The sequence below is a fragment of the Brachionichthys hirsutus genome, unplaced genomic scaffold (assembly GCF_040956055.1).
Source record: "Brachionichthys hirsutus isolate HB-005 unplaced genomic scaffold, CSIRO-AGI_Bhir_v1 contig_938, whole genome shotgun sequence".
Lineage (NCBI taxonomy): Eukaryota > Metazoa > Chordata > Actinopteri > Lophiiformes > Brachionichthyidae > Brachionichthys > Brachionichthys hirsutus.
This window is the reverse complement of record NW_027181075.1, coordinates 1-11,814: the sequence shown is the minus strand read 5'-3', so window position 1 is coordinate 11,814 and position 11,814 is coordinate 1. Positions and strand designations below refer to the sequence as shown.

The 11,814-nt window shown below is 46.1% G+C and overlaps 1 protein-coding gene across 1 annotated transcript; it reads left to right on the top strand.

The window, feature by feature from the left end:
- Window positions 1-455: 455 nt before the first annotated feature.
- LOC137917231 (transcription factor SOX-6-like) lies at window positions 456-10,558 on the top strand (the record flags this gene model as incomplete). The annotated part of the gene is made up of 5 exons (XM_068760051.1): window positions 456-605; window positions 2,710-2,887; window positions 4,015-4,211; window positions 9,511-9,619; window positions 10,388-10,558. Coding segments are annotated over 5 exons (805 nt in total), but the record flags the coding sequence as incomplete, so codon positions are not given.
- Window positions 10,559-11,814: the final 1,256 nt, after the last annotated feature.

The window sequence follows — 11,814 nt, the reverse complement described above, 5'->3', positions numbered from 1 at the left end:
AGGACACAGCAATACTCCCCTTGGTGGTGGAAACTAAATGTTGCAGGCAGCACTGAGGACGAGTCGCAGATACAGCAGAATGTAAATGGATGGACTGCATCTGTTCAAGTCTGTTAAAATCAATACATGACTTTATAAAGCTACTTTTAGTTATAAATCAATCTTTTGATCTGCCACAATAATGTAATGAATTTAAATGGAAATACCTCAAATTGAGGGTCTTTCTCAGCAATGTTTCAGTGAGATTAAAAAAGAGGTTAATTAGATTAATTAATTATAGATCATAATTTATCTCTCAAATTTTTTAAGCTCTTAACATCAATAAGTTTTATTCGTGTTTGGTTCACACACACACACACAAGATGGGACAGGAAAAAGTAAAAACCACGGGTAACCGACAGAAACAAAGACGGACGCCGCCAGCTGACTGCTTTTGGTTTCTGCCCTTCTTGCAGCAGCTTTATGCCGCCCAGCTAGCAAGCATGCAGATCTCCCCAGGAGCCAAGATGAATTCCCTGCTGCCGGCTCCCAACTCCTCCAGGCCGCTGTCCCCGTCCGCCCTGAAGAGCGAGAAACGAGCGTCCAGTCCTGCCGTTCAGATCAAGGTTAGCGTGCTCCGTGAAACGGTCCATCCTGCAGATTGAAATTAAAAGGAGAAGCGCAGACCTCCTCCAAGCAGCTCATTGCCCACCTACCTGGATTGTTCTTGGTATCTTTATACCCCAACCATGAAAAGTAAAAGTGAATCAGAGTTGATGTGTATTTTTAACTGATTTTTGAATCCATAAATGGGTTTTAATGTTAAAATGTAATATTTGTTCCTGACCTCATTTTGGATCAGAACCAGAAGACATGTTTCATGGTGGTTCATATCAGACCCCTTTATGACTGGGATTTTTGGTGAGTGAATTTCAGGGAGATTTTACAAGATAGGATTTTTTGATAAAGCCTCCATTATAAGTAAATGGGAAAATCCAGATGTTTTTGTATCCAGCAGTTTTTCCGTAATCCTGCTAACAAACAAACTGGGGTGTGCGGGTCTCGAGCCGAAACAGACAACATAATAAGACAAAGGAAAAACTGAGTTCAGAGTTTGTATGATAGGAAAACACACAAGAATAATAATTATGATCAGTTCAAGTTAAAGTGAGAGCTTTGGAAATTTGGAAGTTGTTGAAAGAACAATCTGCACATGGGCCTGTCAATTAGAAACAGCTTATTTAACAGAAACACACACACACACACACACACTGGCGCTGGCTGCTGTTTGGCAGGAACCCAGACCCCTTCACTGCAGAGAGCGTACGCCTCATCTTTACTCGGCGGCGAGGCGGTAATGGAAGCCATGTGTGTGAGGGGCACAGCTGCAACCGGCCTCACAATAGACTGGCGTCAGAGCTCACCGCAATCAAACAGTAGTGCTGTGGCCTCCAAGAGCCCCGCCCTCTGCTAAACCCCGCCCACACTCAGACCAAAGTTTCCAGGGATTCCTTGTCGGGATCAATGCAGCGGAGAACCTTTCATTAGAAATAGAGGAATCACAAAAATAAAGGTGCTGCTGAGACGCTGTCCGACAAGGTTCATAGTTTCCTGTAGAAATAATTCAATGAGCGTCACGTCACCAGGTACTGGATAAAATCCTCGTCTGAGCTGGAATTCTGGAACTTTTTGGGATTAGATTATAACTTTTGTGCGTATCAATTTTCATTTTGTATTCAGGGTAAATGTTTTCAGCACAAGTGAACGCTACAAGCTCCTCCTTCTACCCTGCTACGGGCTGAACGTATAAGTTAGCATGAGAGCTTAACCAATAAGCTTGTTGTATGCCGTGTGTGTGAGTTTTTAAAGCGCAGTAAGCAGTAGAATGTGCCTCTTTGTGTATTTCTATGTAAAACATGCATCTGGAAAGATTTCCCACATTTCCTGCCGCAGTGACTCACACTCTCGCTCTTTATTTCTTTATTATGTTGAATAAATCTACAATATAATTGCACTTTATAGACTAAATGTTTGCAGTGATTATTGTTTTTGCAGTAGCGCTGCATCTGAATGGCAGACTGTATTTTATCCATCATGTGAGCAGATACATTATTGCCACCCAGAGAAAGAAATACTGGCAGAAATACAGCTTCAACAAAATACTGCTCTGTGCCGGTACATGAACGCAAACTTCTCAGCTAGCATCGTGTTTGGTAATCTCAAGAAATGGATTTGACTTTCGAATCCTACTCAACTGAGTTTAAACGTGTTTCTGACAACAGTGCTTCAGATCCGCTCGAGTCTCTGAAGGTATCACTTAGAATTATCTTTAAATTGATCGTTCCCACCTTAGGATTCCAGGACCGCCAGTATAAATGCACTGAATACGTTTTCAAATTAACCTTGGAAGAATTTAAAAGCTGTTATTATTACATCTGCATTAACTTGTAATCTGTCTTCTTTTGCGTCGTTAATTTTTGCTGCATTGCTATGTTACTGCTACCTAATGGCCATCAGTGGAATAGCAGGAGAACGTGACCGACCCATGAACATGTCTATCTTTGTGCCTCACACATAGCAACGGCATGATAAAATGCTCATAAAAACTCAATTCATAGCATTAGTCATGTTCAAAAGCAACCCACGGGGTTTAAGCATTAACATTTATTAACATTTTATATTAATAAATGTCACTAAAAACTGTTCCAAATGCTGCGACCATTCCAACAGGAGGAAGGATCCACGCAGCCGTTGAACCTCTCAGCCAGACCCAAGACAGCCGAGCCGCTTCGCTGCCCGACGTCCCCGATGCAGAATATGTTCTCCGGAAACAAGACCAGCCCCTTGGGCATGGGCAAGGGTCGCATCCCGAGCCCGGTCCCCAACATGGGCAGGAACAGCTCTCTGGGTAGGTGACTAGAACCGTACCATCCCGTCTTTAAGACTACACGTCCTGAAGGAAATACATCAGCATCATTTTGGCGAGATAAAACTCACAATGTCAACTCTCACACGCACACACACATACACACACACACACAGTCGTATTGTTCACATCTGCACTGCACTTACATCCAGACAAATACACACTCCATCCAATGTCTGACTGCGCCTCACCCTCACCCTCAACCGGAAAAACAAAACACCTCCCACCCAAACGGCATCCTTCTCCCCGCCACACACAGACAAACCGAGCAACGTCGCCTAGCCCCCTGGTAGATTGCAGACACCTCAAATCCGCAACGGGACCTGTGTGTGCGTATTTGTGTGTGTGTTTGTCTTTTACAGGAGTCCAAAGCCCTGTATTTAGCCCCAATGAAAACCCTGGCAGCGGAAGCAGTGAAACCCAGCACACGTTATTTGGTTTTTAAGAGCTTCCTCGCATCATTGTCTGCTCGCGCTAGACCTTTTATGCCCCTACCTCTGCTATCTGTTATTAAGACCAATCTAAACCCTCTCATTAGATCCCCGACAAAACAATTTCACCAGCTCCTCTGGAGTGGCTTTGAGGACGCGTCGTTTTTGTTCACTGCTGAGCTATTTTCTGCCCATTTTAACGGCCACCCAAGCATACAGGGCTTCCCACTTGTCTGCTAATTAAACGGGGAGGGCGACGGAAACTTTGTATCCTTTTATTTTTATTTTTTCCCTCATTCTTCAAATGAGGCTCGGCTCCAAAAGTGTGAAGCGAAGCCCTTAAACAAGGTTCAGTCGTGTTTAGACACATGTGAAGTGGAAAACAACTGCGGCATCGCTTTCTCCTGATAAGACTGGAAGTCTCGCACGGATGCTTTAACCATCTTTCATGCAAATGTGATCGCAGCCATCCTGAGTGCTTGATTTTCTGCAGTTACGATTTGTTTCCTATTGTCGAAGAACATAAAATCAAACTCATGCAAGAGTCCATAAAGACTGAAACCCAGTTCTATCGGATAAACTTAAAGTCTTAGAACGTACAGGCGTGTCTGAAGAGTTTAATATTCACCACGTGCTGAGTAAAGCTTAAAATCCATCGTTCCTGTTCTGTCCTTCCAGACATCCTGTCCAGCCTCAACTCCACGGCCCTGTTTGGGGACCAGGACGCGGTGATGAAGGCGATCCAAGAGGCCAGGAGCATGAGGGAGCAGATCCAGAGGGAGCAGCTCCACCAGCAGCAGCAGCAGCCGGGGCAGCAGAGCCTGGAGGCCAAGCTGTCCGCCCTCAGCAGCATGAGCCTGAACAACGGCAACAAGGTCAGCCCGATGGGTCGCATGTGCTCTGAATGCATTTTTAAAACGCATGTCCGCATGAACCGCCCAGACGCCAGGATGTGCTAGTAGCATCATGAGCCGCGCCAAAGCTCACTTAGTTTGGTTTCATGCCACACAGCAGCTTTACGTTGGTCAGATACTCTGTTCAGCTTTAAAAGTACTCGATGATTAATGAAAGATTAAAGTAGCTCCACCACACCATACCTGGATCAGGTAAGACTTTAAATGTTGTTAACGCCTCACTAATAAGAATTTCACAAAGACGCAACAAAATGATGATTATTGGAACAACAAAGCAACAAAATTCAAACTTCCGTTTCCCCTGATGTCATTTTCATGTGCCGCTATTTTTTCCTTCAAATCATGGAAGTGCATTTTCTAATTCGGGGGAGGGGCTACTTTGGATTTGCTCATCCGTAGCTTCCAGATCCGTGTCTCCTTCATAGAAACGCACACACACACAATCCCAAATCCTCACTCCTGTCTTCCATTTTCTCCTAAATCTAATTGGCCGAGTGTTCAAGGTTTCTGCTCAGCTCGTCTACGAAGCTGAAGAATATTGGTGGATGATATTTGGTGTGTTTGGCCGGCACTGCAGCTCTTGAGGACTTCTCTTCTCATTTCCACGGCCACCCAGAATCCGAACGCTTTGAAGACGGAGCAGCTGGGCCCGTGACAAGTGATGGTTTTGGTGTGTGTGCGTATAATGGAGTCCAGCTCTCCTCTTGGCCTGGAGGGGGTATCCCGGCCTCGGGGTTTTAGCCCAATTAAAGGGCTTTTCTCAGAGCAGGGACCTCCCCCCCCTACATGCTCACCTCTTCCCCCCTCCTCCCTCCCCCTTGGGCTGGAAGACAGGGCCTTTGTACCAGGATCTCATATCCAGAGGGACATCCATATTCCAAAACATCTTCAATCAGTCTGATCAGCCAATCACAGATTCCACGGATCAGACGTGGGGTAAAACGGGGACCATGATTAAACCGGGTCTCCTGTGCAGTTGATCCCACGATGCATGGAGGAGGGCGACAAGGAGGAAGAGGAGCTCATGAATATTTTAGGGGTGGAGACTTTGAACCCGCCAACCCCAAGTAGGTCATGATTGGTGCACTCCAAGGATATGCTGTTTTGAATTTTTTGGACGTGTTTGTTTTGCATCTTCAGGAGGAAAACATCCAGAATCTGGATAAATATCTCCGCTTCACTTCCCGGTCCCCAGACAATTCTTTTTATAAGTCATTATACTAGTAAACACTGAGAAACTCATAAATATAAATGATTCTACAGCTTAAACTAATAAAGTGCTTATTAAGATTGAATGTACTTTATAAGCTGCAGGTCTGGCAAAAAATACATGAACTCCACAAAGTGTGTGCTTTTAAAGAGGTTTCTGCACAAAGTGAACTTTGAAGCGATCACAGATTAAGGTGAATCCCTACATGCTTTTTAAGCTCCATATTTTCCAATGCTAAAAGAACAAAACCAAAGCCATGCAGTAATTTGGTTTATAGGTCCATGCCTCCTAATAAAAAGCTCATTTGGAAAGTTTCAAAGTAATTGTTTCCGGTTCGGGGGCCGACAGGAGGCTGCGGTGTTTGTTGTCAGCTTGTTATTCGTTACCTAACAACGGCGGCTCAAAGCCTCTTTTCCTTTAAATGTGTGACTTTTTTCTCGAGCTGCAGGAGTTTGTGTGTCTGTTTTTCTAAATCACTCAAAAAAAGGCTTTGCTCTGTCTTAAACAATTCGATGATGGAACTTACTGGATGCTGGTCGACTGACTCACCCGCTCCGTCTCAGGAGGCCACCTCTTTTTTCTTTACCTTGGATTTGTGTGTTATTTGCTGCTTGTCGAATAAATTCGTTACTCAAGGCGCCGCCCGGTCCTGACGCACCACATCGGGCCTCCTTGGGAGGGAAGGGGACGCCTGCTGGATCTGGATCAGATGTTGAGCTATTTATTGCTCGAGCTGATGCAAGTCAGATCTGCCGTCGCCGTGACGTCGGAGTATGTGTGTGTGTGTGTTCATGTTTATTTGTTTTTTTTTTGGTTTGTGTGTTTTTATCGCAAAGCATTTGTTTTAAGTGTCGACGACAAAGGCAAGAAATGAGAGCTGTGTGTGTGCGTGTGTGTGTGTGTGTGTGTGGTTGGCCTTGGCCATGTTAATGTCATTATAGCGAGTGTACAGACGAGAGGCCTGGCCGGTTAGTGGCATTGTTGAGTATCGCCTTACGCTTACGTTGCTTCCAGCTGGCCTGCGGCTGCCAAAGCTCACCAAAATAGCCACTGTGCGTGTGTGTGTGTGTGTGTGTGTGTAGGTGTGTGTGTGTGTGGGCATATTTTTCATCAAAACAGCCACAGAACACTCTGGATGCTGGTTGAGAGGAAAACAGCCAGCATCAGGGTGATTGATATATGACGGCGTTGGGCTGAAAGCTCATTAGCATGCAGAGCGCCAACGTGTAGAGGCGTGCAGGGGGCGTTATCTTAAACGTGTCACGGCTTTGTACAGGAGCTTTGATTGCATGAATATGTTAAATAATAAAACGCTGTGTAGAGGGAGTTTTTATAACATCTAAATCAGATTTGTAAAATAAAACAAAGATCGAAAAAACTATTTTATTGACAAAAAAGAAAAGCTAAAGCTCAACTACCAGCCTTCAAAAGCTCTTATTTGTCTCCCCATGCACGCAGAAGAAGAAACGATTTACAGCTCCTACATTTGATTATGTCAGTTAAATGAGTCTTTAACACGGCTGTGTCTTTGTCCGAACCCCGTTTCACGGCGTGCCTCGGCATGCTTGTAGTTGCCGGTGGAACGGTCTGGTTAGGCTCTTTTAGGAAGCGATCCCGTGAAACTGACGACTTAAACACCCGCAGGTATTGATTAAAGGTCGACGCGGCGTTGCTGTATTTGAAGCATGAGCGATATCCTTTATAACGTCCACTACAAAGCTATGTCTGCCACCTGCAAATAGACTCTTGAGTGCCGACTTGTTGGCTTGAGGGCCGCCGGTGGACTGAAGGACCATGAATAGGAGTAGTGAAAAGGAGAAGGAGGGGAGTAAGGAAAAAAACCAGCACCGAGCTGACAGCTCTATCGCCGCACAGGAAAGAGAGAAGGAAAAAGAGAGAGAGGAGGAGAGAGGGAACACCAAGAGAGGGACTAAAGAGGCTGCCAAGCTTGATTGGCCCGGGAGGAGACAGTAAACGGTTGCGGGTCAACTGGAGGCACGCCGTGCTGGCAGTAGGCGAGTTGTAGCTGTGGTAATGAGCTCAATACGGCGTGGGTATTAAAAAAAAAATGTTTGGAGCATCTCCCTAGCAACGGCGAGAGATGCAAACGCCAAGACGAGGGGAGACCTGGCGGGACGAAACTGTTGCGTTTACAAATCTACCTTTTATTCCATACAGACTCATTCAGGATTATGTGTGTGAACTAGCTGGTTATAATTAATCACCAACCTCATGCCAAGCCACCGGGTTTGATTAAGACCTTGGTAATTGGTTTGCTGGTTTGTAGGCCAAGTGCTATTTTTGGTTCAATTCCAATTGGGGTTACACTGATTTTACTGGATCAATTCAGGAACGGTGCTTAAAAGTTCTCCTGAAAGGTGCGCTCCATTTTCACTCTTCTCTCTGGAGGGACTCCAAGACATTAATCAGGCAACTCCTCCGACATGGATGTTTGTTATGAACGGAGTCTCAAGAAGTTAGAAGGTTAAAAAACTGAATTGTCTGTAATGCGTCTCCAGAAGGCCGACGTCCAGGACCAGTCCAGAACGCCTTACCGGCCAAACCGATTTCAATCCCGAACTAAACAAAGCAAAGACTTCTCCTTATTGCATTTGCCACGAGAACGTTCAAATAGAGTGAAAGTAGAACAACCGCATGGACTATTTGCACATTTTGACCCAGGTCTGCTGTTAATCTGCATTTTGGATCCGTCGAGCTCTATTGATGCAGTCCCAGTCCATTTTCCTAAAGCCTACTTCGACCCTGCGCTAGTTTCCATCAGCCCCGTCCCATTTAGCAGCAACAATCGCACGCCTCCACTAAAGATGTTTGGAATCAAGCGCTGTAATATTTAATAATGCTGCAACATTTTACAGTCACATTGATATTGTCCAACCACCTCTTTTTGACCTCCATATTTTCAGCATTACAAGCTTTAAAAGAACTTTTCATTTGGACTTAAGGCCTTATTCTTGTCCCTGGACCAGTTTTCCATTCCACTCCTCCTCCCTTTTCTTCGGCTCGCTCTATCTCTCCCTCTTTCTCTTTTCTTTAGTCCTTTGTTAGGCGGTTGCTTCCTGCGGTGAGCATGGCACTGCCCAGGCACATGTTCTGTGGTGGGCCTGATTACAGCCCCGCTGTAGTGCTGACATTGGCCCGCACCGACTCCTCATCTATAAAGACACACACACACACACCGGGCCCTAAGTTCCACCAACTCTGCCAGCGGCTACCGCGGCATGACTTCACTCGGTAACCATTTCTTGCGTCAAACAAAATGCCTCTGTCACCAGAAAAAGGAGGCGAGATGAGAGGGAGGACGGGAGGGAAGGCGGGGGGAGAAGAGGAGAGAGCAGAGGAGAGGAGAGGAGGAGCGAGGCTCTGCGGTAGCTGTGTGGAGGGTTGAATGTTTTCCATCGCAGCTTGGGAGCATGGTCGGGTAATTTTAGCTAGCAGGCCCATCGGCAGGCTGCCGGTGGAAGCCGTTTGTCTCAGAAGTGGACTGGCAGGCAGGAGGAGTCAGAGTGAGCGCATAAAGATGGCAGGTTTGGAAGTCTCTGCTGATTAGCGAGGCCTGAAAGGCTCTGTGACTTAGTTTATCGCCTCACCAGCATCACAACTCATTTCCCAAAGATTCCGTAGAAAACTAGAAAAGCACTCGGAGAGCACAAACCTCCCCCAAGCAGCTCGTTCCCTCCTAACTGGATAAACACCGTCCACATGGTGATCATCAAAGGGTTTTTAGATTGTTCTTGGTATCTTTATACATCAACCATGAAAAGCCAAAGTGAATCAGAGTTGATATTTTTTCCTGATTCTTGAATCCATAAATGGGATTTAATGTTAAAATGTAATATTTTATCCTGACCACATTCCAGATCTGATCTGGATGAAATTTGGTGGGGAGATAGAGATATCGGGTTGGATTTTCCAGCTTTGCAACTTATCATCAACACCGTTGAAGTCAGCCCCTGTGGACCCGGCCAGGCAAACACGGGTTTGGTCCGGATTTTCATCTCTCTATATAATCTTTCACGGCTTGCGTTCCAGGAGAGGCTGCACTACGAGACGCTGAGTCAGCACCTGGGGAAGTTCGGGGAGGATGCCGGGAAGATAGTCCATCGAGTCATTGACCTAACAAGACCGGAGGATCTGGACGGTAAGCCTTCCTTTATCGCTCATCCAACTGTCTACAACGTTTTTGCCGGGGTAAGTCAGAATTGTACGCAGGAAGGATGGAGGTGTATAAAAGGAGGCTGGTGGAGTTATAAGAAGCACAAAAGGTCACGTTCTGTTGAGGCTAAACCGATAGTAATGACCCTATACACTGCGTGGGCCCCACAAAGGAGCGGCCCTGTTCTAGGGGGGGGGGGGGGCATCAGTCCTCCACAATAAAGAAGAAAGCATCTTCTAGACAGCCAGAACATGCAGGTATTCAGCAAATACAAATATTTATTGCACTCTTCAGGAAGCTGCGGTGAAGGACATCCTCCACAGCTAAACAGTTTCATTCCTTCAAGTGCGCGACGAGAAGCTCGAGTCTCCTTCAAGTTGGCTTGATGTGAACTTCTGAGTCTCTTTTGCTGAACGTACCGTAAGGACGCTGACCCGGTGTCCCACCTGCTGCTCATAAAGAACCGCTGTTTACAGGCGATGGGGACTCGAGGAGCGCTCTGTGCGGTTTACTTTAGATTCAGAGGAGTAAACATAGGAGTGCTATCACAAGTAAACGCGCTACGGTGTGTCTAGTAGGGATCGTGTGTGCGTTCCGAGGGGCATCCGAAAACTCCCATCATAGTTCCGTTACACATCCTCTCCTCAAAGGACGGAGCAAAGGCTCCTCCTCATCGCGTCGACTTCCTGCTCTAAAGCTTGAGAATATGAAAGGTGGACGTGTGAAGGTGAATGACTTCTCCGTGTCCCGTAGTGAACAGCATGGCGGAGGCACGAGTGTTCCGGGAGGCGAGAGGCCGGAACAGCAGCGAGCCCCACATCAAGAGGCCCATGAACGCCTTCATGGTGTGGGCCAAAGACGAGAGGAGGAAGATCCTGCAGACCTTCCCTGACATGCACAACTCCAATATCAGCAAGATCTTAGGTGAGACTTCAAGGACGCGCCCGTCTCCCGTGGATGCATCGATGCCATCGCCGTCTGGAACCAATGTCCAGCGATCAGATGGAAGGCGATCAATGTCATCGCCTTCCAAACGGGCACACGAGAGCAGTCATTCAGGCTGACGCTGCCTAGCATGAAGCAACAGCTCGTTTTGACCGTTTCATCCATTTTCTAGTTTATTGCTTTTCCCACGAGAAAAACTGGGGCGATCGCTACGGCGACATAATCATTGCTTTCTCTCTGCATGTTTGCGATTCGAGAGAAGATAAGCCATAGCGATTCCCGTTATCCGTGTGATGAAAGGCAATTTAAAAACGTCTTTTTTTTCTGCCTCTCTTTTATAATTTTATTTCCATTTATTTGACTAAATGTGTAAACACGGTTCCACCTTGAATCGAATGAAATAGACGCGCTGCATGTAGGGCGTTCCAGCCACGGCTAAATTGCAGTGGACTTTTGGAGAAGCTCGTTTCATAGAATGTGTGCCGGTTTCTTTCCCCGGAAAACTCTGGGATGAAAGTCGGTTTGCAATGGCTTCCCTGCCATCTCCGTGCTTTTCTAGTTCCTACCTGCAGGCTGCATCATGAACGACTAGTTTGTGGACCCGGAACGCTGTGTGATGGATGCATCGAGTTTCAGATTATTGGTGAAACTTTCTTCGGCGCTCCAGCGTCTGACGCAGGAGTCTGACTTTGAACGCAACAAGAACACGTTGCTGTTTCTTAGCCGGGCTCGTGTCTTGACGCAAGAGTCTTTGAAGAAATGCTTCCTGCATTTATGTGAGACAGAATCTGAATCTAAATAAAGTCAGAAAGTAATTTCCTTTTTGGAGTAAAATATCAGGATCCTGCTTGCAGGAAGCGTCCAGACTTCCTATCCTATCATGTCAAGCCTCTAATAGGAGCTGAAAGCAGAATGTAAGTGTGCATTTGTGTGTGTGTGTGTGTATAAGTCATGTCCCTCCAACATAATAACACAGCTGGATGCTGGGGAGTGGGTGGCAGGCTTGAAATCTCTGTTTCCTGTGTCACAAAAGTAGAAGAGTAGTTTGTGATAAACCTTGATAAACAAAGCGTGTCATCGGTCGTCTGCGCTTCGCAGATGTTCCTGAGGTAAAGGTTCTGTTCATGCATTCATCCTACCAGAGGAAACAGAAAGTAAAGAAGATAATGCCTCATTTTTTTTCTTCAGCCTTGAGGGAGTGAGAGTTGAATCCAGTCCAGTAAATCACAAAAACA